The 27830-nt window shown below is 57.9% G+C and overlaps 3 protein-coding genes across 3 annotated transcripts; 2 read left to right on the top strand and 1 right to left on the bottom strand.

Moving 5' to 3' along the window:
- Positions 1-5462: 5462 nt before the first annotated feature.
- Positions 5463-12974, top strand: AP2VIII2 (AP2 domain transcription factor AP2VIII-2; the record flags this gene model as incomplete). The annotated part of the gene is made up of 1 exon (XM_002368130.2): positions 5463-12974. One exon carries the CDS (start codon positions 5463-5465, stop codon positions 12972-12974), a length of 7512 nt encoding a protein of 2503 aa, XP_002368171.1.
- Positions 12975-15368: 2394 nt separating this feature from the next.
- On the bottom strand, positions 15369-21128 carry IMPDH (IMP dehydrogenas). The gene is made up of 9 exons (XM_002368129.1): positions 20811-21128; positions 20184-20322; positions 19561-19708; positions 18670-19010; positions 18040-18175; positions 17120-17227; positions 16693-16818; positions 15940-16445; positions 15369-15804 (listed from the first exon to the last, which is right to left on the bottom strand). The coding sequence occupies exons 1-9, from the start codon at positions 20890-20892 to the stop codon at positions 15735-15737; spliced, it is 1656 nt and encodes a 551-aa protein (XP_002368170.1). The 5' UTR covers positions 20893-21128; the 3' UTR covers positions 15369-15734.
- Positions 21129-21633: 505 nt separating this feature from the next.
- TGME49_233100 (SPFH domain / Band 7 family protein) lies at positions 21634-27036 on the top strand. The gene is made up of 6 exons (XM_002368128.1): positions 21634-22423; positions 23406-23567; positions 24089-24348; positions 25227-25385; positions 26053-26192; positions 26658-27036. Exons 1-6 carry the CDS (start codon positions 22318-22320, stop codon positions 26701-26703), a joined length of 873 nt encoding a protein of 290 aa, XP_002368169.1. The 5' UTR covers positions 21634-22317; the 3' UTR covers positions 26704-27036.
- Positions 27037-27830: the final 794 nt, after the last annotated feature.

Raw genomic sequence — 27830 nt, 5'->3', positions numbered from 1 at the left:
TGACCGCTTGGTCCCTCCACACCAGGGGCCGTGTGCAGCCTCGGCTCGTCCACGTTGCGATGCACAGAAAAGGGAACTCGAGACAACGATTGTCACGCCGTCAGTGGTCGTCGCGCGGGATGTGGGGAAACCAGAGAGGGTACGGGGAAACTAAACCTGGCAGTTCAGAACATAAGTATTGGGTTATCTTTTGAGACACCACCCGTTTGGAGAAACGCGGAATGAGCTCTATAGAGCGACTAGCGGCACCCAGTGCTGTGTGCCTTCCACGCCGACGGCAAAACGCCTTCCTTGAGAGGCCATGCAGCTTTTTGCCACTGGCGGGTTGCGGAACAAAGTTCAGAACACGTCCAGAGCCACATCGGCGTCCCACATTTTCCTGCGTCACTTGAAATCATCTCGCAACGACGGAAAAGCGTCAGGAATTAGACACAAGCAACCAATGGGAAAGTGGAGACGCGAAAAAGACGTCGCAGGTCTTGGACGACGGTGAAATTTCAAACGGGGCACATAGTGACGCTGCTTGTCCCGTTTCCGTTTCGTACACGCATGCAATTTCACATAACAAGGATAAAAACCAGCTTCAGACTCGTTTCTTTTTCGGTGGAGACAATCCATTTCTTAGCGTTTCGTTGGGCACGTTCGTAACCTACACACACACACAGACACGCACACTAACACAGGCGACGAGAATTCAACAGGAACATTGTAGTGCCGGTCTCTCTTGTGTTTCTAGTACCATGGCAAATACGAATTGGCTCTGGGTTTCCATCCTTGCTTCGTATGCATCTTGCCGCCGTGCTCCTTGAAGGCCTGTATTCCTGGTCGGTGTCAACGGAACTGGTCTGCCAGCAAGAATCCACGTTTTTCACGAGGGAAAGAGGACAGGCAGGACGCCAGCTTCTTACAGGAAAGTTGATGCACTGAATAGGAATACAGCAGCGAGATCTAGACAACCATGTTCCCCATGGTTGCTGCACACCACCACCTCAGTAAACTGCTTCAGAGAGCCGATAGTGTCCGGAATCAATATCCCCTGAAATTAAGCTGTTCCACATCATTTCTGGTGTATATGTGGCTTCTTTAGCCTCACTCAGCACGGTAAAGCACTGGGTTGCCAGTCTATTAACCACATGAGACTTAAATTTCACGAAAACATTAAAATTGGTATGTCCGATTTATTTGATTCAGCTGCTAATACACAACCATCAACGCTTTTGCATGTGGCGCAGGTTCGGCCTCATGTCGCGGTCTGCGTTATATACCATCTGGCTACAAAGACATGAGAATACGCAGTTTGTGAGTGTATGAAGGTGTATAGCCACTAACATGCAGCCATCGGACACATACTTCTGTATCGCAGGTTCTGGTCGCCTTTTCTGTCCGGCTACTTGAGAGACGTAATGAGCCTTGCAGGGACTACAACGCGAGAATAGGTTGCATTTTTAGGATGAAGATGGAACTGTCCGTAGCACGTGCTCGTCACTTCGTTCGACACTGTGGTTACTCCTCTCCAGAGTATTACCACACGCATACAGACGAGACGCAAAGTACCTTGGAGAGCTGTCAAGAAGGGTGCCGTCTCGTGTCTTTTGCCGCCTCCGAAAGGAGTCTGTGGTCGTTTCGCATTTCCTCAAGCGTAGCCTGAGGCGCGGGACTCCAGTTGCTGGCGCGGGTCCTGTCGACGATTGCGTCACTTCCACGTTGGAGTTAAGAAGCACTTTTTAATTGTCTGCCATTGAGGAAGGCACTGCCCTTTTGACTGTAGGAAGCTCTTCTCCACAACAACATTGGCTGTTAGTGATCACGCAATCCCCGACACAGAGACTTGTTTCCCCCTGTCCTTCTTCAACTCAGGCCTTTGACCCCCTAGGGCCTCCTTCCATCGGAGACGTTACCTCTCATTCTTGACCGGGGAATCATAAATTATTTGTTTCTGTCAATAACGATAGAGCAAGCCGTCGACTGTTTACCGGCGGCCCTACCCCTGATGATTGTTTCTCGCAAAGTAGCAATACCGCAACCTTGTTCACAAAGCCGTCTCTGTTCTGTCTCTGAAACTTCACGTTGACTCTCTCTGTATTCAGCAACAAGAGTATCACAAGCAGGCTGAGATGAGCTACATGAGGAGGGCGTTCCCTTTTGGATGTACACCCGGTCTATCGTGACTCATCATCCCAGATGATTACCTTCGCACCACACAGGTTCCTCCCTTCAGAAGAGTGATATCAATGCCAGTTTCTTTCATGAGAGAACGAGCGCGCTTTTCCGGTATCGAAGTTCCTTCCAGTATATGTCCTCGCGACTGAAGGATCCTGTGACTACCACTCTGGTACCTACGAGTGAATCTTTTCGCGTTTTACTTAGGCTGCCACGTCGTTTCCAACAGAGCGTTTCGACGCTTCGCCAGCGTCACCACGGGAGCATGTCAAAAAGGGCAACCGCGCCTCCCATATCGTTCCGGAGATTTGCCTCTGCCTTTTCCCGCCTCTGCGGCCTTTTCGTCGGAGTATGCGGATGAAAAGCAGTGCTTTCCGCCTCAAAGAAACACGTCATCGAATAACGGCTAAGATACGAGCCTGTAACGTCTTCGCAGCGTTAACTATGCAATATTCAGAACTACCCGGCGGTCTCTGAAGCATTTTGTTCTGAGTCACTAGCTGCCGGAGCATTTTACACGTTGTATTTCACTATTTCGTATCTTCTACTTCCACATGAATGGTTCTAGCAACCTTGCACATACAGGGAAGCAAGCTGATGATCATCAGAGAGGCGTCCTCTCCCCTGTAATGGGGCGCTCGTAAAGCGTCGTTTCCTCGGTGGCCTGGCGCGGTCGTTTCACACTTCTTCGCTGAGAAGAACGCCACCGTCCCATCCCCCCTAATCTTGCCTTCTCTGTGATATTTAACGGACTTCCCCTCCTGACACTTCTTGCAGCAAAAAACAGACAGTGCGGCATTCGAAGCGCACAGATCCACGGTGTGCTGTCCGTTCAGAAAGTTGCAGAGCAGTCTCCCGACAGAAAGGACACACCAAGAACTGCCCATCGGTTTCTACGCCGGAAGAACGGAAGACAGCCGGTGCATGCACACCAAATGAGATGGTAGCTGTTTTCCACGGCTGGTCTGCCTTTCTCTGTGCACTCGAAATGTTCGGAAGAACGAGTTCGGCGAGGCACAGAAGAGCGGTGGCATGGCCCGTGGTTTACGGCACTCGCAGCACTCGATCATTACGCGCCCTCCTCTCCCCGGCCGGACAGAGCGCTGTTTCGGGGAATTTCAGTGTGTCTAAAAAGCCTCGACTTCGTGTCGGGTGGTCGTTTTCCACCGGCCGGACGCGAAATGGCCAGAATTTCTCGGCCGTCGCGAGGCACCGCGAGAACGGTGTGGAGACCGGCGGCATTGCCGTGGGAATTGTGAACTCGGATTCCTTGCGGTTCGCAACGCGCGCTTTTGCAGGAGGGCGGACACATGCACAGCGCGTCGAACGGGCCACCGGGAGGCACTCCGGAGAAAGAGGGCAACCCCGGACAAAAAGGAGGAGAGGGAGGAAAATGACAGAGACACGAATGAAAGAGAGTGGCTGTGCAGGATGTGCACACTGCGTGATCACGTGAAGGAAGAAAGGGAAAAATTGGTAGGTCAAAGTTGGTTGTGCGCGCATCCACGGACAGCGTCAGCGTGTGCCTGTCTTCTCAGCAGGGGGCGGGGTTACCCACGCCTGTTTGTGCTCTTTTCTCGCGCCCCGTTTGACGTCGGGGAATGTGGTTTAAAGAGAAAAAATTGTTAAGAGTGCGAGGCCGCTGTGTTGTGCGGTGCGCGCCCTCTCGTCTAGGGGCCTGGGATGGCGCCTCTCAGGTGCGAGTGTTTTTCTCTTTTCCGGAGAATCGTTTTTTGTCCGCCGTCTTTTCGTGCGACTTTTGAAAAAAAGCCGAGCAGTGTCTCTCGAATTTCTCTGTCGGCGCGGACCCCGATCAAAAATCACTGAGAGGATGCCTCTCCACCGAAAACGGTGCTCTTCGTCTGTTTTTTTCTTCGCTGTTCTCCACGCGTCCTCTTCACTCCGACGGGATTCTTCCTCGAGGAAAACGCCTCTTCCCTGACCGACGACTTTTTCCGAAACGGAAAACTCTCGACTTTCGCGCCTCGAGGCTTCTCGTCTGCTTGCGTCCGTCCTGTTCCCCTTTTGCTTCACTTTTCCCGGACCCATCTCTCCGTCTTCGCCCCCCTCACTCCCCGGCGGCGACCTCCTTCTCTCCTGCCGCCTTTGCCTTCAGTTTTCACCCCAGTGAACCTCATCCCGCGGATTGGGGAAAACCTCCTGGCCTTGCTTCGCATGTAGACAGGCGTCTCTCGGGTGTATAAACACCTCAGTGACCCTCCCGCGCAGCAGGCTTCCCGTTCTGCGAACTTTCCGCGCTAAAGCTGCCGCAGCTGCGCACATTTTCTCCCTGCCTCGCTCTCGGGACGCTGCTGACCATGTCTCGCCGGCGCCTTCGGCCGACTCGCGTTCTCTCGGTGTCCAGTCACGCGGTGCGAGAGTGAGTCGGCGGTTTCTGCTCGCCGACGTGAGTCCAGTGGTGCCGCGGCTGCCTCGGCTCTTCTCTGTTCTCGATTCCGTGTTCTGCACTTCGTCGGCCCTCGGCTTTGTTCCGTCTTCGCCGTTCTCTCCATGATGAAGCAAGCGTGAGGGCGTCCTGCCCTCTCTCAAAAACGTTTCTGCGCGCTTTCCCTGGAAATCCAAGAAGGCCGACGACGACCGTGTCAGGCGGCCTGCCTCTCTTGTTTGAGCGTCGCGTGGCTTTTGCGGGGTCCGCGTTTTTTCTCGCATTTCCGCGGGCCACCCGTAATATCTCACCGCGTTTTCTTCCGTATCCACTCTCGTCTTTCCACGTTTTTTCTTTTTTCGCGGCCCCGACAGGCTCTCCCCTTCTTCGGAGCTCCTCGCTTCGCTGCCCCTCTCGTCTCTCTCCTCTCTCCAAGCGCGCGCCAACTACGTTGTTTGTCTTTCGCCTTCACGATCCTTCCCGAACTGTCGACTTCCACTCGCTGTACAGACACCTGAGAGGGGAAGAGGGACACTCGGTTCGACTCTGGCGCCCCGCCGCAGCAAGGTGCCGCGACGTGCTGGGCGTCGTTCGCTGGCCTCTCTTCTCGTCTAAAGAGACAAAGGAGGTCAGCGCGGCGCTGCGTCGCCCGGCCGTCGTTCGCCGCGCAGATGCCCGCGCCTCGAATCGAATCTGTGCGTCTCCATTGTATGCGTATATGTGATCGCTTCTTTTCTCTCACACGTTCAGAGGGAAGCGAACAAGATACCTTCGTCACGCTGTTTGCCTTCAGCTCCTCGCGCCGCGTTCACAGTGTCTGCGTCTCTTCTCGTGTGGCCACCGTGTTCAGCGGTTCACCGTTTTGCGACCTCTCGCCCTGCGTGACGCTCGCGTTTTCCTCCGCTCTCTCGAGGCGATGGAGCCTTCATCTCCGGCTGCCGCCCCGTGCGCCTCGATGAAGCCTGAGAGGGACAGTTCTCCTCCTCGAGCAGTCGTCAAGGCGGACCCGGACTGCTCTGTGCCGGCAGGGAGCTCACCAGCAACGTTCGGCGCTGCCTCGCCGCGTCGCGCGCCTCTCCCCACAGAACCCGCTGCGCCGGCGGCCTCCTCGACGCCTGAGAGCTCGGAGACGGTCGCGACACCAGCAGGGCCAGCGGCGGAGGGCGCAGGGCCGTGTGGGGCACCAGAGACTGCGGGCGCGGGTCACGCGCAGGCGGGGGAGGGAAGCACGCTGCTTGTGGCCCGGTCGACTTGCCTGTCGATTTTGAATGCGCTCTCGCTCTGCTGTCCAGAGTGGAAGAAGAAGGACAACTTCCGTTCCTTCTACTTCCACTTTGCGCAGATCTCGCAGGCCGCAGACCGCGCGTTCCTCGACGTGTACTTGACCATCGTGTTCGACAAAGTCATTCGCAGTCTCCCGCCGCAGCCCTGTCCCCCGCCGATGCCTCTCGTCGTCAAGGCCCTTCGGGAACTCCCCCAGAGCGACGTCGACGAGATCACGGCAGAGCTCGACGCCCTGCGGCTCTCCTCCGCGGCTGCGGCTGCCCAGGCTGCAGCCACCTCGGGCGCGGGGCTTGGCTTCGAGGCCTCGTCGCTGTCGCTGACGACCCTCGCCGAGGAAAGGCCCTCCCAGGCCCCCACCGCCTTCTCGCCCAAGCAAAAGGAGGAGGCGGGCCGCCTCGCCTCGCCGCGAAGAGCTGCGGCGCCGGGAGACTCCCAGGCCACGCTGTCGACCCCACGCGGTCGCGGCGGGTCTCGCGGAGGCCTCGGCCGCGGAGGCTCGGGCGGCCGGAGCCAGCGAGGCGCGTCGCACGCCGGCGCGGCGGATGAGACAGTCTCCGGCCTCGAGTTGGACGATCCCCCCGAGGGCGCCGCATCCGCGAACGGGCCGGCGGGGTCTGGCGGCGCGACGCCTCAGGCGCTCCGGCGCCTCGTGGGCGGGATCTCCTTCAACCGCAGCGGAAACGCGTGGGTGGCGAGTTGGGTGACTCGCGCAGATTTCAAGCATCGCTACAAATACTTCAAAACTGCAGACTTCGGATACGAGCAGGCGCGCCTCCTCGCGATTCGCTTCCGTCAACACAAGCTCCTCTCTGGCGACGCTGTCGTCGAGGCCTCCGAGCTTCAGCAGCGCCTGCCGCACGGGCTCCACACGGGCGCGTTTGCGCCCTACGGGTCTCCGGCAGTCGCCGCGGAGGCGGAGAACCCTGAGGCATCGGAAGCGGTCGAGAGCGAGCGTGGGGAGGATGGCGGTGAGCGCGGCGAGGACGGCGTCGAGGGCAGCGCGGCCGGGGGCTTGCGTGCTTCGTCGGGGCTGGGGAGTCTGGGGCTCGAGAGCCGGGGCCTGGAAGCCTCGCGCCCGAGAGGCGGCGCGAACTTCCGGGCCACTGAGCCGTCGCCGATGGAGGGTGTGTACTACCGCGAAGGCGGGAGTGGGGGGTCGAGCTCCGCGTCTTGGCAGTGCCGCTGGTCCGTCGGCGGGAAGAAGTACAGCAAGACCTTCGCCGTGAGCAAGTACGGCCCCGAGAAGGCGCGGGAGCTCGCCATTCGCTTCCGCCTTCAGCAGGCCGAGGCGCTGCTCGCGCAGGGTCACGAGACTTACAACCGCAGCCTGGAGATGGTCATTTCCGAGGGCGACCAAAATCCGGTGGTCTTCGAGCGGGACTCGGGGGCCGCGGACCAAGCCGGGACCCGCGCCGCCGGCCCCGCGCGCGCCACGCCAGTCGCCCTCTCCTGGTCCGACAGCGGCGGACCTGACGAGGGCGGGGAGGGGACGCTGTCGGACGGGAACCTCTGCGGCCGACGCGGCCTGGGGACGCGCCCTGCTTCACAGGGCGGGGGCTGCGCGGCCGAGGAGCCTCAGCCGGGGGCGGGCGACCGGGCCGGTGCCTGGCAGGCGGGCGTGAAGTTCGACGAGGCGACGAATTCCTGGAAAGCCTGGTGGCGACAGAGCGGCGGCCGCGCCGTCTTCAAGGCGTATCCGATTGCGCGCTACGGCGAAGCCGTGGCCCGCGAGAAAGCGGAAACGGCGATGCGCGCCAAGGCTCTGGAGCTCCAGGTGATGGGCGGCGACGTCCCGCGGGCGGTCGCGGTTGAGGCCCGCGACTCGACACGCGCGTTCGCTTCCGGGCGCGGTCGGGGCCGGGGCTCGCCTTTCGCCCAGGGCTTCGCGGGCTCTCAGGGCGCGCCTGGGGGCCTCGCGCCGACGACCCCCGAGGGGCGCGGCCCCGCGCCTCTCTACCAGGCGCGGCGGCCCGAGGATGGCGGGGTCTCAGTGTCTCCGAGCCGACGGGCGACGGCGCCGTCGAGTGGGGCCTCGCTCGCGTCGTTTTTCGCACGCGGTGCAGGCGGAATCGTGTTGCCTGGCGAGGCAGACCTGGAGGAACATGAACTTCAGGGCATTCTCGAGTTGGACAAACGCGTACCGGGGAGTGTCTTCCTGCAGCAGTCCGCCTACTGTCTCTCGTTCGGCGGCGGAAAATGGGTCGCGTCCTGGGGCGTGGGCGGCTCCGACCGACTCCTCTCACGAAGCTTCTCGGTCTCGCGCTTCGGCTTCGCGCAGGCTAGGGCGATGGCCGAGCACTGGCGCCGGACGAAGCTCCTCAAGCTCTGGCGCACGGAGCAGGAGCGGAAGGAGACAGCGAGTCGCGAGGCTCTGATGATGGTCGCTGCGGGGGGCTCGCGCCTCGGGAAAGACAGGGGCGCGGCGAGTCTCGCGGCCGGGCGGACCGGCGCGGGGCCCGCGAAGAAGGGTGAGGCAGGGCTTCACCTGGGGGCGCTTCCCTCCCATCGCCACACACCGTACTCACACTCGCTGTCGGTGGGGAAGCGCAGCGGCGCAGGCAACGCAGGCGCCGGCGGTGCTGTGGGGACTACGTCCTCTGCCCTCCATCACTTCTTGAAGCTTTCGCAAAATCGTCTCGCCGGAGGAAGCCCCGACACCTGGGGTCCAGCCAAGGGCGCGGGCCACTGCGTCAAGGCCCTGGACCTCTCGCCCGGGCGTCGCGCCCTCGCGTCGCTCGAGGGCGACGCCGCCGGGCCTGAGGGGGGCGAGCTCGAGGGTAGCGGACCCGAGGGCAGTGGGGCCTCGGGCCTGTCGCCGTACGCATCGGGCCTCTCGGGGTTCCCAGATGAGGGCGAAGAGGGCGCCGAGGAGGGCCTGGGGGCCTTGGAGGGAGAGACTCTCTGGCGCCTACCGCACTCTCGCTTGGCCGCTGGGCTTCACGCGAAGCGAGAGAAAAACGAAGACCGTCTGTATGCGTTGGACGAAGAGGAACTCGAGCCTGGGGTCTCTGGCGCTTCCTCGATTGACCTGTCCTACGACTCGCAGACGCAAAGGTGGAACGTGGAAATGCTAAACCTTCGCGGAGAGAAGGTGGTGAAGAGCTTTTCAGCGGTGGCTTTGGGGGGGGTCGAGGCGGCGAGACGTAGCGCCATCGCCGCCCAAAGAGACATGGAGGCCGACCTCGTTCGCGAATACCTCGAACCTGACAAAGACACGGTCCATCTCGGTGTCTCCTTCGACCGGAAACATGCCGCCTGGCGCCTCCAGCCTGCGGTCGTCGTGGAGGCGGTGCTGAAGAAGTTGAGGGCGGAGCCCGAGGAGTCGCAGTGGGAGAAGGGACCCTCCGCCGACCCGGCAGCCGACGCTGGACAGCCAGAAGCCAAAGAGGACGCGGACCCCCAGAGCACATCCTCCACGGGCGAGAAGAAGCCGCGCCTCACGGGGCAGCTGGCGGCCCCTGAGAAGATCGCGACGGTCGCCGCGAGGCCCGTTGAAATTTTCGCCGTTAGCGCGCTCGGGTGGGAGGGGGCGCGCGGCGCGGCTCTGAAGGCGTCGCGCGACCTCCAGCTCGAGTTGGGGGTTTCGGAGGCGTCGCTGCCTCCTGTGGAGGACGTTGTCCTTCACCCAGATCTCTCGCGCCTCCTTGGTGCGTACCTGCGGAAGTCCACGCGTGGTCGCCTCGCGGCCGTCCCTGGCTCCCTCGACCTCGGAGAGTCCCTCCGTAACTCCGCGTCCTCCCAGCCGATGGGCCTCGTCGACGCCGCGCCCACGCTCGGGGCGCGCTCGCGCCGCGGCTGGCCGCCGGCGGGTCCTGGGACCCGCAGGAAGGAGGCCTCGCCTCAGGACGCCTCTGAGGGGTCTCGGGAAGCCGAACAAGCCGCTGTGGCTGCGATGCAAGCGGCGGCGGCAGCGGGGGTCCGCTGCCTCCAGGTTTCCGACTTTCTCGCAGACGTCGAAATCTCCCCGATGGACGTTCAGGCGGCGGCGCAGCGCCGCGCGGCCCTCGCGGCCAACGCGGCGGCCGCGGCCGAGGCGGTCGCTGCAGAGGTCGCTGCAGCCCAGGGGGCCGACGACGAAGGCCCCGAGCGGAAGGAGGAGGCGAGGCGACTTGGGGACCTTGCCGCGGTCGGCTTGACGACCGCCAAGGGCATTCACTACAGCAAGCGCGAGCGGGCGTGGGTGTGTCGGTGGACGGACGCAGTGACGGGGAAGGTAGCCGTGAAGGCCTTCCAGGAGAAGAAGTTCGGCTTCGAGGAGGCCCGACGCCTCGCCGAGATCTACCGGCGCGCCGCCGAGGCCACAGGACGCGTGAAGACCCGCGAGGGGCCCGCCACTCTCGCGGGCCTGCCTCTAGTGCGCTTCGTGCAGACCCGCGGGGCGGACAAAACCCGCGGCGGCGTCTGGCGCGTCGAGTGGCTCTTGAGCGAGCCGGAGGCCGGAGACAGCGGCAACAGTGTGCCGGAGCCCGGTCGGAGGCCTCGCGGAGTGACTCTGCAAGTTGTGAAGCCATTTCTGTGTCACCAGTTCGGCATCGAAACAGGCCGCCTCCTCGCCCTGCATCTGAAGAAGAAACTGGACGACGTCTACGGACCGCTCGCCGAGAAACTTCGACGCAGACGCGCCGTGAGCAAGCCCGGCGCGGGGGCGGAGAATGCGGAAGGTGCGAGCGAGAGAGAGGGAGACACGAAGATACACGAAGGCGGACCTGCGGAGGGTGAGGGGACGTCTTCTGGGCTGTCTTCGGGTGAGGCAAGCCAGGCGAAGCCGCCGGCGCCGGGGTCTTTCTTTGACCCCTCCGAGCTGGATTTTGACGACATTTGCTTTCAGTTTCAAGAGGTACAGAAGCTTCTGCACGAGACTGCAGAGCTGGAGGCCCGCGTCCACCACGCCCTGCTCACGAACGCGCCTCTGCCCTTCATCATTGAGCCACCGCCATCGCCACCGTCGATCTTCACCTCCGAGTCGGGGCTCCTCGCGGGCGCCTTAGGCGCCCGTGACGGAGATGCGCCGCTGGTGTCTCTGGAAGTCCTCGCGCTCGCTGCGGCTTCTGGGCGCGGGGGTCGCGGCTCGCGTGGCGGTCGCCTGTCGACGGGGAGCGCTGGGAGTGTGGGCGCGGAGGACGGCCGGCGAAGGCGAAAGCGCGATCCAAACACAGAGGCGGGCGCATCCGAGGGCATGAAGCACGAGTCCGACGAAGAGACTGCGAAGAGAAAGAGACGCCTCGCGACCGGCCGACGCGGCGGTAGAGAGAGCGCGGCGGCGCGCCTTGCCGCCGTCGCTGCGGACCTCATCTCGACCACGGCCGCCGCTCAAGCTTCTCTGGCTGCAGACAAACTCCAGGGACAGCGCGATGGGCCCCCGCACGGGGCCCGCGGGCCCGGCCGGGGCGCATCTGGAGTCCAACGCGATCGCGAGGAGAGCGCAGACCGAGATGAGAGCAGCTCCGACAGCAGCAGCGACAGCAGCGACTCGGACTCGAGCTCCGAGTCGAGCAGCTCAAGCGACTCCTTGAGTAGCGAGGACAACGCAAGTGGGCCTGCAACCGATGACCGCGGGGGGGGAGGCCAGCAGCAGGAAGAAAAGCCGCAGCTTCCCGCTCTCGCTGCGTCTCCGTCTGTCGCAGCTTCGTCGCCGACGTCTGCCTCGCCTCGCGAGGGCCTGGCGAAGGGCCGTCGCGGCGGCTCGCGGCGGCGCCCACGCCAGGGCCCAGGCGACGGCGGCCGCGGCGGCCGCGCGGGCGCTGGCCGGGGGGAGCCCAAGCCGGCGCCGGAAATGGGGCCTGCGCGGGGGGGTCGGCTCGGGCCCCGCGGGGGATCTGAAGGTGCACCTCCAGGCGGGTCTGGGGCCTCGCTGGCGTTTCGACCGCCTGCCGAGCGAGGCCAGGCGGCTTCCGCGGAGTTGCTGATGTCCCCACGAAAGGACAGCGGGGCGACCCCGGTGCCTCGCGCGCTGTCTCCGGCGGGACAGCCTCAGGCGCCCGAGCCGGGGGCGCCGCCGGCGCAGGGACTTCTCCAGGGCGGTGTGGTGGGCCTCCCGCCGGGGGCCCATGCCCCGCTGCTGAACCCAGCGGCGGCCTCCGCTTTGAACCTCGTGCTCCAGCGACGAGCGCAAGGCACGCCGCTGTCTCCTTCTTCTCAACAGGCCATGACGGCTCTGGTCGCGAGTGCGTTGGCCGCGGCAGCCAGTCGCGGCGGCGCGCCGGCGGGGGGCCCCGCGGCCCAGGGTCCGCCTGCCGGCTTGTCTGGGGCCTCGAGCTCCGTGGGTCTCTCGTCCAGTCCTCTCCTGGCGCGACTTGCACAAAATCCGCAACAGCAGGTGTGCCTCGCGGCTGCGGCGGCGGCCTTTCAGAGACAGCAAGAGCTGCAGAGACAAATGCAGCAGCGGGCCTTGCTGGCCTCGGCGTCGCGGCTGCCGACACCTGCCGGAGGAGGCCTCGGCAGAGAGGGCGAAGGCGAGGCTGCGGCCTCTGGTCCGGCACCGGCTCGGGGTCTTCTCGCGACGTCGTCGCCTTCGCTGTCCCCCGCTTTGTCGGCGGCATCTCCGGAAACGCTTTCCGCCCTCAGAGCCAAGCAGGCGCTCGCCCACTTCCAGCAGCAGCTTCGCCAGGGCCTTCACCTTCAGCAGGGCCTCGAGGCCCAGGGCGTCCGGGCCTCCCAGGGACCGCCAGGTGGAGCTGACGGCGCCGGGGGCGGTCCTGAACCGGATGGCGAGGCCGCGCCCCCGGCAGGTCCCCGCGCGCGGCTGCCGCCGCTAAGTCTGTCCGGGGGAGGCGCCCTAGGGGGACGTGGAAGCCCAAGTCCGAATGTACAGGCCGGCGAGCGAGCTCCGTTCCTTCTTCCTGGAAGCCTGGACAACAGACCTCACCTCCAACAGAGACTGCAGCAAGAGCAGTTGCTCGCTGCCGCCGCAGTCGCTTCCTCTGCGGCGCGGAACGCAGGCGGCGTGGGCCTCGCGGGCCCGGGGCCCCTCAGAGGGGCGGACGGCTCGGTCTTCTTCGCAGGCGCGGGGCACCCCACCCCACACTGTCTCCCGGGAGGGCCTTCGGGCCAGGCCGCTGCGCAGCTTCAGAGTCTCCGCTTTCAGCAGCAAGTCGCAGCTGCCCAGCAACAGCAGCAGAAGCTCCAGCAGCACCAAGGACAGTAGCTGATTCACAGTGCCCTGAGTCGTTCTCTGGAGTCGCGTCTTTTGCATGTGCAACCGGAGAACCGAATCGCAAACACAGACTTGTGAAGAGCGATAGTGAAGAGGAGCACTTGCCGGCCTGCGAAGGCGATGAAGGAGAGGAGAAACAGACGAGACGCCTCGCCGGGGGGAGGGGGGAGGTAGTACGAGAGCTGGACCGGTCGGACATGCGATTCGACGCCTGACGGTCTCTGAGCATAGGGCGGGGAAAGAGACAAGGAAAAGAGACAAGAAAAAGAGAGGACGATGCGAAGGAGGGCTCGAGGCGCTTTACTAGGAGTGAACGCCCGAGCTGGAGGCTGCAGGCGGGAGGGAAGGGGATTGCCGGAAGAGGGAAGAGGCGTAGGCAGAGGAGAGAGAAGTTGCAGAGAGGGGAGGAGTCGGGGAGAGTGGAGGAAGCAGCTTTAGAGAAGAATTTGCGTGAGCAGAGATGAAGGACCCCGAGGAGGTCCTCTGTTCGCTTCAGGCCCGCGCACCGTGTGTCTTTGTCTTTTTCTTCCGTGTGGAGTGACCTCTCTTTGTGCCGTTTGTGTGGTTTCGAGCTTCGCGTTGCGTCGAGACGATTCTGCATGCGCTGCCTTGGCCGCGGCCCGTGTCTCCCGGAAAGGACATCTTCGGGGAAGATTTCTGTTTCTTTTTCGCGATGAGATGCCGCCGATCCGAGAGGCCACCCACTCAGACTTGCGTGGAGACTCATCTCCGCCGTCTCACAGGATTGTGTGTGCGCCGTACGCAGGTGTCTCGCCACAGTTCACTGCAGCTTTTGCCTCAGTCGTTGAAAGGAACTGTGTTCTCTTGTGGAGAGAGAACTCGGTCAATTTTTTTTGGTTGCATCTCTCGACTGCCGCCTGCCTTCTGGCCGCCTCTTTGCACCCGCGCAGCCACGCACAGTCCGTTAGAGGAGCCTTCTCTCTCGAGACGGCGTGTAGACAGATTGAAGGAATAGAAGTTTTTCTCCTGGAAAAGAAAACCTCACAACCGCGACTGCCACAACGACAACGCGACCCACTGGACTCAATGCACGCAAGGAAAACACCCTGTGTTTCTCTTTGCTTGTTCTCCCTCGCTTTCTCTTGTTTCTTGGACGCCTGTCTCCTGTTGCCGCCCCTCCGTCTGCTTTGACGTTATCCTCGACCGCTCGTCGTCGCATCCCTGCCGTCGCTCTCTCCATTCTCCTGTTTTGCTTTCACTCCGTGCTTCGCCTTGTCGCTCTTCTTCCTCTTTTCTTCAGTGATGGAGATTAGACCTTTGTGACCTAACCATCTGAGCTTCGCAAACACTCCACGCCACAAACGCCTCCCTGCCATCCTCCCAGCTCTCTCCTTCACAAGCGCCTCCCTGCCATCCTCCCAGCTCTCTCCTTCACAAGCGCCTCATGCGCAGATTTACTTCCTCAGGAGACACGCGGTGTCCAGGCGCCTCTCTCTGTCTTTCTCTTTCGGTAGATGTCTGCCTCGAGACATCGCGTTTCGGTGCGCGCGGTGTCGAACTTCCTCCACACATCACTTCCAAACAGAAACAAGAATGGCAACGACCGATCGCCTTAAAAATACAGTTCCTGCTAACGTACACACACATATATATATATATATATATATATTCAGTTGCGTCAGTGGATGAGGAAACGTACAGGTGTGTGGCTCGCTCTGTAGGTGTTGCAATTTCCCTACATCTCTTGTAAAAGACTCACTCCAATATTTATCTAAATATATAAATATATAAATATGTATATATATATATATATATGTATGCGTGAGTATTCATGTATGCAGGTAGATCAGTACGAAGGGAAGAAGCCAGTGGTTGAGTGGTAGGTTTAGCGAGAGTCATCGTCTCCGGACGTCTCTGGTTTTTGACCGAGACGAAGACAGAGACTCGCGTTTCTTCGTGGTTTGTGCGTCACATGCGACAGCGAGACGCTGTGCTGTAATGGTCACCGTATCGGCAGATATTCTGATGTGACAATGGTCCGCGAGAGTCAGACCTGTATTCCCCAAAAACGTGCAGGAACAGAGACATCCTAGCAGAAGTTGCATTACACTCGTTTGACATGTCTTCTACGAATGCGTGAGTGGTGCCAGCAACCAGACTCGGTACGCCGTCAAAACAAGGTAGTCGCTGGTGATCGAATGGCTGAATAAATCTTTCAGTCCAACCAACCGTTCCCGACTTCAAACGAAGACTACGCGTACGGCCATGTACTGGCTTTGGATTGCCTTCAACTTGCTTCACGCTTTCTAAGATTCAAGTGGACGCGTTGTTGAAGGCGTCGTCGCCTTCCTTCGAGAAAGAGGCACGAGGCCACAGCCTCGCTGTGCTCCTGAAAAATGCACACTCGACGACCTGCCGACGTTCAGCGCCCTACGACACCAGGTTGGTGCGGACATCGGCAAGGAACGTGGAAAAACTCAAACGCATGCAGACAGAAAAAAATGTGGACGAAGAAGCCGACAGTCGCCACCCCCTCCGTGCAGAGTGGACTCCAAACCCACTCCCTGTTCTCGAAGCTTCCTGTCTCCTGTTCGTTTTGTTCTCGCTTGTGATTCCCCGACATCGGCCACACTGCGCCGCTGTCTCCTGCCGCAGCCACGGCGTTCGTCTCTCTGTCTCTCTCTCTCTGTCTCTCTGTCTCTTTCTCTGTGTCTCTCTCTCTTTTGCGCGCGCTTGCAGAGAGCTGGAAATCGAAGCGAGAAGGCAGTGGCAAGCGAACGCGAGCGACGCTCAGGCGTAGAGCTTTCTCTCGAAGCTGTGCAAGTCATGAACATCGCCTTCCCTCTGCGCAGCGCCAGACCTGAGGGAAGCCAGTGGAAACAAGGAAACACCAAAGAGAGTGGAAGCGCCGAGCCGCGGGAAGACCGCGCCCGTCCGACGAAGGAACCGTTGCCGCCTCTCACCGATCTTCTGCGACAACATTCGCGTTCCTTACCGGACGTCGAATCGGAGTTCTCCGCCGACAAGCTGCGCATGCAAGTCGCGGAGCGTTCGCGCGCCGATGTCTTGCATGCCATGCTTGACACCCTGAATCACGTAGGGGATGAGCTGCATGACTGTTCCCTTGTCGACGACGCAGCCGCTCACACCCTGCGCGACGCGAATCGTCTGGTTCTCCGCAAAGTACCTCGCGGCCGAGCCGGTGGACGTCGAAGTTCGCGACGCCTCCGACTTGGCCGACGGCGAGGCCTCGCTGAGAGCCGAGGCTCGACTCGCGCCGCCGCTACTCGCCGCCGTTGACGGGGAGGCTTCTGGCGAGCGCAGGCCGCGCGCGGGAGGCGACGCGTTCCGCCAAGTACCCGCGCGCATCGCGTCCAAGCTCCCCATGCCGCGGTAGGTCTTGACGCGGACGCCGTTGTGGAAGTAGTACTCCCCGGGAGCCTCCTCAGTGCCCGCGAGCATCGATCCCATCATCACGGCGTTCGCACCGAGCGCGAGAGCCTAGACGCAGCAAGAGGCCGGTCGCGGAGACAGCGCGGAGGGACTCGCAGAAAGGATACTTCCAGCGAACGAGGCGCGAGAGGGGAAGGCGAAAGAGCGAAATGACAAACGAAACAGCCGCACGGTGAAACCCAGAAAGAACGACGACGAGTGAGAGCGTGAGAGCGAACACAGGGGGGGAGCCCAGAGCTCGAGGACCGGGGAAGGACGACAGGGTGGCAGAGATCTCTTCTGGAGAAAACCTCACCTTCATGACATGGCCTGAGTTTTGGATGCCTCCGTCGGCGATGCATGGCAAGTCCCCGTGCTCGCGCGCGTATTTGCAGACATGGTAGACCGCCGTCGCCTGGGCGCGACCCACCGCACACACCACCTGGAGAACGCGACGCGCAACGCAGACGGCGGAAGCTGGCCGAAACCGAGAGGCCGAGAGGCAGACAGCAGAGGGGGAACACAGACAACCGACAGGCAGGAAGGGGAAGGAAAACCGCAGGCGGAAGGAGAGAAGAACAAAGACGCAGAAGAAGAGAGGAAAAGAAGAAGAGAGAAGGCGACACGGAGGAACGAGCTGGAGGTCGAAACGAGGCGGAACGAGGCGAAGGTTGCGGCAGAGGTGCAGCAAAATGCCGACCAAAGTGAATTTCGTTTTGCCCGAGTTTTGCAAAGCGGCGAACCTGGGTGGTGCAGATGGACCCGCTGCCCATTCCAATGCGGAGTCCGTCAACTCCCGCGTCGATGAGGCTCTTCGCCTGGCGCGCTGTCACCACGTTGCCTCCAATGATCTGCAAAAAAAAGACAACCCCCGTACCTCCCGCAAGCCGATTCATCTGCATGCATCCAAATATAAAAACACACCTCTGCATATCTATACACCTATATATATATTTATACATATATACATATATATACATATATATATATATATATATACGAAACTCTCTCTAAACACGTGCGCCTGCAAAGCCGGCGGTAGATGCGTCCGCCCAGCGCGTGAACTCGCCTACACCGTCGTGCGTCTCTGGAGACACAGAGACCATCCAAAACCGCACACCGGCGCGAGCGGCGTTTCGTCGCGCTCAGATCTCAGTGGGGAAGGCGAACCAGAAACCCCACAGACGAGAGAAGCGGTCTCCCTGTGTCTCCCTCTCTCCTCTCTGTCGCTGTGTCTCCCTCTCTCCTCTCTGTCGCTGTGTCTCCCTCTCTCCTCTCTGTCGCTGTGTCTCTCTCCGTTTCACAGTGTCGCATGTTCATGCGTTCTCTCTCGCACCCTCTGGATGCCTCGGCACATCGTCTAGGTGCCACCGAGGGAGTTCGTGAGAAGACGAAACGAAACCGTGAGAGCTTCCGTCTCGTTGCCGTCAAGCGGATCGTTCGCAGCGCCAACGCGCGACTTCCTTCCACGACGCAGCCTCTCTGGAGCCAACGAAAAGTCCATTTTTGCCGCCCAGGCCTTGCTGGCAATCCAAGCGACGCTCGGTGAGTCCCGCCACCACGGGCATTGTTGCCTTATCATCTCGAGAACGCGACGCGCTCGAGCTCGAGAAAGCGATGCTGCTGCACCGCGTCAGCGGATCGGAGCTTTCGTGCGACTTGCCTGCAGTTCAGGGAAGGCTGCCTTGAGACGCTTGACGAGATCAACTTGGTAGATCGAGTCTCCCTGGCTGCTGTCCACGACGAGGACGTCCGCGCCCGCCTCCTGGAGGGCCTTCGCTCGCTCAATGTCGTGAGGCCTAAAAGAAAACAGTGCCGGAGAAAAACAGGCATAACAAACTCGAAAGAAGAAGTGGGAGACGAACGGAAGACAGACTAAAAATACCACAGGCACCGAAAAGGAAGACAACAGAGAGACCCCAGCGGTCAAGCACGAACCCCCCGCGCGTTTGTCCACCGTGAAACACAGACGGATCCCTCTCCATACATCTCTTTCTACATGTGAATACGGATATCGGGACTTGTCAACGGATACATCTCATTGGCTTCGTTTCTATCTCCGAGAAGCATCGCTCCGTGTCTCGTAACACACAGAGGCCTTTCAACGCTTGCATCTCTCCATCTCGGGTGGACGTCTCGCCCTCTCGAATAAATAAATAAATATATATATATATATATGTACGTATCCCTGCAGAAGCGTCTTGTTTCGTATGTCTACCGCCCTCTGTTTCTCTGTGTTTTTTTCTCGCCGTCGGCTGGAGGTCCGTTTCGACTCTGCTGAAACGGCGTTTACTTGGTGGAGACGGCTGCGCCGACAAGAAGCTGCTTGTTGGAGTCCTTCGAGGCGAGTGGAAACTCTCGATTTTTCTTCAAGTCGTTGCGGGAGATGAGTGCGACCAGCTCGAAGTTGTCGTTCACAATCGGGAGCTTCCCTTTCTTTGACTCCCGCAGCAGTTCGTTTGCCTCGGCCAGCTGCACCGGCTCGTGACCCACCACCAAATCGGAGGTCATCACCTCCGACAGCGGTGTGTGGACATCCGTCAAGAAGTCGATGTCTCTGCTTGTCACGATCCCCAGCAGCTTCCCCCCCAGCATGCCCGTATCTGTGATCGGCACTGAACTGTATCCGTACTTCTGAAGAACACACACCATTTCCACGAACCAAAACTCCAACATCGACAGAAATACATACATATATATATATATATATATTTATATATGTTTATATATGTATTTATATATGTATTTATATGTGTATTTATATATGTATTTATATGTGTATTTATATATGTATGCATATACGTATATGGATACGTGTATGTCTACGTATATGTATATGTATACGTGTATGTATACGTATATGTATACGTATATGTATATATGGACGTCGATGGGGGTATGCTGGAGTGGATATTCCGCCTCAGTTGAAAGCAACACAGACGAGTCGAGAAGAGAAGAGTCGAAGACGCGCGGAACGGTCGGGGAGAACGAAAGGAGAGTCCGCGCTCATGCGTCCTGCGAGAGATGACAAACGAACGATTCCCCCATCTGTCGAAATCACTCGTTGTGGCCGGGAGAATGCAAAGTTGAGCGTCTGAGCATGACCGGGTCTCGCGTGGACCGATACGAAACGGTCCGCGACTTCTGCAGCCGTTCTGTGGAGCAGGCAGACTGCGTCCAGTACCTCTTTAATGCGGTAGACGTCGGCGACGCTGTCGGACGGACGGAGAACAAAGGGATCGAGGATGAAGCCGTTTTCGTATCGCTTTACTTTCTGCACTTCGGCGACTTGTCGCGCAGTCTCCATGTTGTTGTGAATGACGCCCATGCCTCTGTTGAGTCAGCGCGCGAATGACACAAAGTCGCACAGCCGCGTAAACCTCTGAAACCGTGAGACAACGCGCCGTCACACGGCGAGGGAACGCCGAGGAAACGGAGAGAGCCGAGCTGCTCTTTGCGAAGCTGCTGTCCAGACACCGCGAGCTCTCGGAGCGCAGCCTCTCACACTCAACACAGGCAGAGGCACCTGTGTCTACGCGGTGGAGATGCGCTCCTCGCTTTCTGCACTTTGAGGCGAGATGAAGACACCCACCCACCATCAACGAAATGCCGAATAAACAGACAACATATACACATATATATCTATATATATATATATATATACAAAGGTGCATAGAAGTATATGTACGGATGTACGTATGCGACGAGAGGAGGGTGAGAAGCGAGCAGGAGGAAGGTGTGAGTTGTCCGCCTGGACAGAGCTTCTGAGTTTCTGTTTGAGAGGCGAATCGACTTTATGCTCCTCACCCCATTAAGGCGCAGCCGATAGCCATGCGGTGCTCGGTGACTGTGTCCATCGGAGAAGAAACAATGGGCGTTCGGACATGCAAGTTCCGTGTGATGCGCGTCGACAGGTCCACATCGTTGACTCCAAAATCAATGTGACCTAAAAACAAAGACAATCGACACTGTCCAATACACACAAAATGTGCATCTCTCTCTCTCCAGACCACCGTCTCCATCTATATGCATATATCTACATATATACATATATACACATATATCTATATCTATATCTATATCTATCTATCTATATATGTGTGTATGTATGTGAGAATAGGACTCTCTCTAAATGCGTTTATATGGCACACGGGCAACTCTGCGAGATCTGGGGTGAAGCGACGGCGGTAGGAAAACGGATCACCGTCTCGACGTTCCGCTCGTCATCGTGATTCTGTTGGCAGACTGCGGCGCGTCTACTACGGGCGCCGTCTCCGAGCGGCGTCTGTCGGTGCTGAGGCGTCTTGGTTGTGGTGAGAGCGGCAACGAAAAGTCGCGGACGGGCAAGCCAGGAAGCAAGGATTTTTGCGAGGCAGAGAAAGTCCACTCTTGAGGGCGAGCAGACGCGCGCCGCGTGGAGATGTCGTTACGTACCGGGCATGAGAATCAGGTCATCGTACGTGAACCCGAAGACCGTGGTGTTGAAGATTTTCTCCGCATCCCATCCGTCAGCCATTTTGTTTCGCTGGGGAAGTGCAACGGAAGAAGAAATATAAAAAGGGGAACTGGAAAGACACCCACAAGCCAAACAGCCACGAGGCAAAAACGACGCAGGCGCGCTGCTCGAGTGTGAAGTCGCGCGGTCTCGGTCGAGAGGAGGAGGCAGAGTTTCGCGGGCGCCCAGCTGTAAGAAAGCGATTGAAGAGTCCCGACCTCACGGAGGTGGATCTTCTCTGAAGGGAACGGCGGAAAGTGAGGACGGGGGAGAAATGAGCGAAGACGCAGCTCACGGTTCGTCGACGCTCGATGAGAAAAGCAGCCGAGAGACGCAGACCTGCGGGAGGAGAGAGTTTCAGCGTCAAAACGCCCGCGCGCGGGTGCACAGCAGGAGGAAGTCTCGTGCCTCTCTCGGCTCAAGAAACGCGAGGCATCACGCGCTCGGCGAAGCGAACATACACACATACACACCTCGGCGGGGAGTTGTTCTGTCGCAAGAAACGCGCAGAATCGAAAAAAAAACGAAAAAAAACGAAAAAAAACGAAAAAAGCTGCGGGGGAACTTGACCGCATCGTCGAGTCCGCGGCGCGGGGCCCTCTCGATGCCATCTGAGCTTGTCTGCTGAAAACGTACCCCACGGAAACAGGCCAAGCAAGAGAGAGGAGGAGTTCACTTTATTAGCAGCTTCCGTTGCATGCACTTTGAGCGCCTGTCTCGCGCAGTTCGCCGCGACGCTTGTCGCAGGGTGACGCGGTGAACACAGTTGTGTGGGAAGCGACCTTCTTCTCGTCCTCTTTTCTCTCTGTGAAACGCCTCGTTTTCTCTCTTCTTCCCTGCCTCTCCGCGACTGTATCTCAGCCCCCGCTCCGACGGCCTCTTTGCGTCTCCCGCCAGGCTTGCGGCGGCCTTGACCGAGCAAAGCACTACGCGAAAAGGCGCTTCGCCTCTCCCTGTCTTCTCTTTCTTCTTTTCTCTGCAAAAGCTCCCCGTTTTCCCCCGAAAAGTCTCCTCCTTGGCGCTGTCCTCTTTCCTGAGGAGGCAGAAGCCAGTCTGCCAACCCGACGCCTTCTTCCACGCCAGTCTTCCGCGTCTTGCTCTCGAGGGCCAGCATCCCTCTTTCTCTCTGGACGCAAGCTCTCTTTTCGAACGTTTCCCGCCCTGGACGCCTTTACGCTTCCGGAGACAGACTTCTTCTCTCTCTGCGACTGCGTTCGCCGATCCTTCTTTCCTCCCCTCCAAACTCTCTTTCTCCTTCGACGGCCGGAGAAGCAGAGACTCCAGCCTCCACCGCTGTTGGTACGTCTCTCCTCCTCCGCCTCCGCCTCCTCCGCGTCCTCAGGCTCGGCTGCTTCTCGGCCTCTCCCCTCCGTCTGGTCCCGTCCACGACGTAGCTGTCGCTTCTCCGGCCGAGTCGCCGCTGCGCAGAACGCGCGAGAAACCGCAATGAACGTCGACCCCAACGTCCTCAAAAGGCTCGGCGGCCTCGGCGCCGCTGCCCTCGCCACGGCGGCCGGTGGCATTGGCCTCTTCAACTATTCTCTGTACAACGGTGAGCGACGACAGAGGCAGAGACAGGCCAGGCGCCAGGAGAAAACGCGCGAGACTGGCAAAGAGAGAGAGAACGCACGAGACTGGCAAAGAGAGAGAGAACGCGCGAGACTGGCAAAGAGAGAGAAAACGCGCGAGACTGGCAAAGAGAGAGAAAACGCGCGAGACTGGCAAAGAGAGAGAGAACGCGAGTGCGAGGCAGGGGGGAGGGTGGAGAAGGGAGAAGCAGAGGATAGGGAGGAGCCGACGTAGGCAAAAAGGCCAGGGAGGAAGAAAGGTTTTTGCGACGAGGAAGAGGCCGAACAGGAGGCGTAAGATGTCGAAATTTAAAAATTCCCTGAGACACACACACGAGGAAAGGTCAATGCCCATAAAACCGTATAGAGGCAGACACAAGGACCGGCGCTCGTCCTCCGTACGCCTTTACGCCTATCGCCGTTTCTTGGTGACATTTTCCTTCTTCTCTTCAAGTACTTTTCTCTTTTCTTGCTCCATACCGGTCGACCTCTCTTTCGTTGGATAACTGACCTTCTTGTCGCAACGCTTGGGTCCACGTCTCTCGAGAAGAGACAGAAGGACCGAGACGCACAAGATAGAAAACGTTTGTTCTCGAAGGAACGGATGAGAGAGGAAACCGACAGGGAAAGGACAAAGGTGAAGTTCCACTTGAGACGTTCCACTGATTTCTCAGTGGTGACTCGACACAACGAAGCTAAAAAACGAAGTCTGGGGTCTGCGGCGCTTCGTTCGTAGGCGCGCGCAGGGAAATTCGGATGTCGAGTGGAAGTTCGTCTGTTCTTTCTTCCGATTGTGCATCTCGCCTTCAGAGGGGCTGCGTTCGAATCAGCGTTCTTGGGTGTGAATGTTCTTCGACAAACCTCTTGTGCTCTCTCCTCTCATCTCTCGTGTGCTCGCGTTCTCGGTCTCGTCTCGCCTGTCCGCGCTTTTCCGATTTTCCCCGACGTTGCGTCTCGTTTTTTCAGTCGAGCCTGGACACCGCGCAATTATTTACAACCGCTTTTACGGAGTCCTCGACCGCGTCTACTCGGAGGGAACTCACTTCTGCATACCTCTCGTCGAGCGGCCTGTCATCTACGACGTACGATCCAAGCCGCGCACCCTCGTCTCTCTCTCCGGATCCCGTGGTGAGCATTTGCGTTTTTTTCTCTCTCCCTTGCCCGCCTTCACGGTCTGCCAACTTGACGTTTCGCCTTGTCCTCAGCGACAGAGCGAAGCGCATCTTCATTTCTCTCTCTCTCGCTGTCTCGCCATCTTTCTGTCTCTCTCCCTCTCAACCTCGATCTTTCTACGTGTATCTGCGTCTTTCTTTCTTAGATCGTCTCTCGCCTTCTTGGCAAGCACACCTCCCTTTGTCACATACACATATGCACATGTATATATATATATATATATTCATATATGTATGTATATATGTATGTATATATGTATGCATATATGTATGTATATATGTATGCATATATGTATATATATATATACATATATATATGTATATATGTATGCATGTATGTATGTATATGTGTATGCATATATGTATATATATATATATATACATACATATATATATGTATATATGTATGCATGTATGTATGTATGCATGTTGACATATAAACGTACAGGCAGTGGCTGTGTTTTGCGTTTGGCTCAGATCTTCAAATGGTGAACATCACATGCCGCGTATTGTCGCGGCCGGATGTGCCAAAGCTGCCGACGACCTACCGTCTGCTGGGCAAGGAGTACGACGAGAAAGTTCTGCCCTCGATCATCAACGAAGTCTTGAAGAGCGTTGTCGCGCAGTTCAATGCCTCGCAGCTCATCACGCAGCGAGAAGTCGTTAGCAGAGCCGTCCGAGACCAGCTCGTGGACCGCGCGAAAGACTTCAACATCCTCCTCGACGACGTCTCGCTCGTAAGCAAAAAGCGGAAAACGCGAGATCGCAGCCAGACCCAGACTCGCAGAAAAACCACAAAGCATACACAAGGGAAGAAGGACAAAGATCTTCATAGCCAAAACTGTCTGTTCTCTCCACCTCGGTGGGCGGATAAATCTGAATGTTGGCATCGGCCTGTATAACCATCAGCGCATGTGCGGATATGCGTATACACACATCTATGCATGCGCATCTGCATGCATAGATTTGTGTCCGTGCAAATCTATATATGTCTGCGCATCTCTATGTAAGCATATTCAAATGTGCATCTACATGCGTATGCATATATATATATATATATAAATAAATATATATATGTATATATATAAATATATGTATGCATGTAGATTCATGTGTGCGTGCATGCGTGGGTATGTGCATGCGTTTGGGCATGCATGCGTCTTTGGGCTGATCACATTTCTGAGAGTCCGAAACGCGACCAGGACAGAGCAGGAGAGAGTCGCGAGTCGTCCGTCTCTCAGGCTCAAGTCAGAAGCGAAACCAACCTCGTGTGGGGTCTGGAAGAGACTCTGCGATGCGGAGACTGGTTGACAGGAGTTCCGGGATTTTTCTCGGCGACGGTTTCGTCGAAGCGGCCTCGCGATGCTGAGGTGACTGTTCTGAAGCTCGCGTCTTGCAGCGTTTGTGTGTGAGCAAGCGCCTGCGAGAGGCGCTGCTCTTCCACTCGACGCAGCGGCAGCGGCGCGCGGCACTGCGTCGTGGTTTCGGGAGCGGTAGAGAACGTCTCTCGGCGACTTGTGCAGAAAAGCGGGAGAAGAGACAGTGGCGCGGAGACGACTCTGCAAGGAACGTGGATGCGCCGGCCTGTACGTTTCTCGCTCTTGCCGTTTTGCAGACGCACCTCAGCTTCGGCCCAGAGTACGAGAAGGCTGTGGAGGCGAAGCAGGTCGCGCAGCAGCAAGCCGAGCGAGGCAAGTACATCGTTTTGAGGGCGCTTGAGGAGAAGAAGAGCACGATCATCAAGGCTCAGGGAGAAGCCGAGGCTGCGAAGCTGGTGAGCGGCGGAAGCCTTCAATCAAAGCAAACAATTGCGACAGAGCACCGGGCCGAGAGTGGCTGCTTGAGATGTGAAAAGCAACTGCGTTCGAGGAGAACGGGGAACATGACGCGCAAGGCTGTCGGAGAAAGGAGATGTCGAGCCTCGGAATGTCGCGAAAACGGACGTAAAAGAGACGAGTGAAAAGCAACAACCGAGAGACAACAGAAGGCGAAGACGACCGTCGCTTTCAAGAAACGTACAGGGCGCGGCACAGAAGAGACGTTGAAAGGGATACATGCATCGAATCGGATACGCAGGGAGAAGACAGAGAGTACATACATTCATTCATAAATATATATATATATATATATATATATATGTATATATATATATAGAGAGAGAGAGAGAAATTTTTGCAGAGGAAGAGAAGGCAGACAGAGATGTGATTGGCAGATTCAGAGGTCATGCCTGTAGAGATAGGAAGACGGGAGGGAGCGTGACTGCTCTTTCGGCGTCGGACTCTCATGGCTCCGAGTCACTTCCAGATTGGGCTCCAGTGGTAGGGAGGAGTCGCAACGTCTCCGGCGTCGTCGATACGGTGTGCGGTCTCGCGAGTCGTTCGCTGGGGAACCGTGGACCAGGCGTCTTTGTGCTCAACTTTCTCGCGCTTTCTGTGTCGCAGATCGGAAATGCCATCAAGAACAATCCGGCCTTTCTCGAACTCCGGCGTATAGACACCGCGAAGGAGGTCGCCAACACCATCAGCAAGTCCTCCAACCGTGTGATGCTCAACTCGGACAGTCTCCTTCTGAACCTAATGGGGTAGGCGCGAGAGAGAAACGCTCAGCTCTGTCCAGAAGGAAATAAGCAGATCAGCGCTCTGCGAAGGAACGCGAGAGCGAAAGACACTGAAGACCTCAGGAAGCGAAAAGAGTGGAAAGACACACAACCGCTGAGAAAGAAGCAGATGACAAGAAAGACGGAAGCAGCAGCCTTTAACTGGAACGCTATGAGAACGCATCCGTCTGGGGACCAAGATGTTTCTTGCACAAGACATCTGGCGAAGAGAGTCCGCTGAGGGGGAGCGAAGCATCCGCCGGAAAACCAATCATGCGGTAGGATCACTTTGGAGAAAACGCGTTGACGAGAAACTGTAGAGGCAGAAACGCTTGCTCGGAACCAAACTGCACTTTCAAATGAGTCACGCAAGGAGAAAAGAGCGAAAAGCGGTGCCCTCTTGTCCATAATCAGAGACACTGAAGAAAGGCTGTTTTCTGGCGTTTGCAGGAAAGATTTCAAGACCGGCGTCTCGGAGCTCACTGGCGGGAAGTGAGGAGAGAGTGAAGTTCACATTCAAATCAACGAATGAACGTCTGAAGCAGTTTCGCGCATGCGCGGCGGCTTTGCTGGCGTCCACGCTGAACTTCGAATCCCAGCAGATCTGCCGTCAAAATTGCACTTCTCCTGTATGTCACTTCTCGCCGCCTGCCTCAGCGGCCTACATCCCAATGCGGTATCTAGACAGCCGAGAGCGCCCAAACCTGCTGGGCGTTTCGCTGGCTTTTTTCGTTTTTCTCTGTGTTTTCGTTGCGCCTTCGCATCACTCTCCCTTCGTCGGCGTTACTGCAGACGAGAACTTTGCGTTTTGAGAAGAGTAACGCACACCGAGTTCGCCGGCGCCTCGCGGCCGCCAGGAGAGAACCGCATGCATGCGCAGGCTGTCGTTACTTGGCTAAAAATGTCATCGTTGAATTCGTTTTGTAGCTCACTACACAGAGGCCCTGTCCGAGTTCCGGCTCGAGCACACACGAAAGCGAGAGTAATTCGGCAAACCCAACTGTCCTGGGAGGTCTCTTAGACAGCATCCTCTCTGTCTGGTAAAACATCACCTGGAAAAAAAGAAAAAAGGGTCTTTACGTGATAAGAATGCCTAAACACACCTGGCATACAGTCGATTCTCCTCTCGTCTACATACAGCCACGCAGACACCGCTGCAGAGACACAGAAATATATATATATATATGTATGTATATATATGTATATATATATATATATGCATTATATATATATATGTATATATATACATTCACATTTATATATTTCATATAAATATATATATATATATATATATATATGTATATATATGCGTATATAAGGAGCTAGAGGGATTTTGCGAGAGGAGGAGAGTTGTGAAGGGGACGTGTGGGTGCAGGTGAGAGAATGGAGGGGAAGTTTTTTTCGTCCGCATTGGCGTCCTTGAGAAGTGAAGCGGCACTATGGAGACAGGAGGCTTCACAAAGCGAGATGCGAAGGTCTCGGGAAAGTAGGAGCAAATGATCTTTCACAAGACTACCAGAGATTACATTTTCGTCAGTTTACAGAGGTGAAGGAAAATCGGCGCAGTTCTACAAAGACTGGAAATCTCACTTTCCTCCGGAATGGTGCAAAAACGTTCCGAGT

Source organism: Toxoplasma gondii, chromosome VIII (assembly GCF_000006565.2).
Source record: "Toxoplasma gondii ME49 chromosome VIII, whole genome shotgun sequence".
Lineage (NCBI taxonomy): Eukaryota > Apicomplexa > Conoidasida > Eucoccidiorida > Sarcocystidae > Toxoplasma > Toxoplasma gondii.
This window is presented reverse-complemented; position numbering and strand designations above follow the sequence as displayed.

Bases quoted from the DNA above. Each gene is read 5' to 3' on its own strand.
- IMPDH (XM_002368129.1), bottom strand. From the start codon at position 20,892: ATGGCTGACGGATGGGATGCGGAGAAAATCTTCAACACCACGGTCTTC. The intron at 19,011-19,560 runs GTACTGGACGCA...TGTGTTCTTCAG, and splicing joins ACGTCTACCGCATTAAAGAG to AAGTACGGATACAGTTCAGT. The intron at 17,228-18,039 runs GCAAGTCGCACG...TTTTTTTTGCAG, and splicing joins CAGCCTTCCCTGAACTGCAG to ATCATTGGAGGCAACGTGGT.
- TGME49_233100 (XM_002368128.1), top strand. From the start codon at position 22,318: ATGAACGTCGACCCCAACGTCCTCAAAAGGCTCGGCGGCCTCGGCGCC. The intron at 22,424-23,405 runs GTGAGCGACGAC...TCGTTTTTTCAG, and splicing joins CAACTATTCTCTGTACAACG to TCGAGCCTGGACACCGCGCA. The intron at 23,568-24,088 runs GTGAGCATTTGC...CGTTTGGCTCAG, and splicing joins CTCTCTCTCCGGATCCCGTG to ATCTTCAAATGGTGAACATC.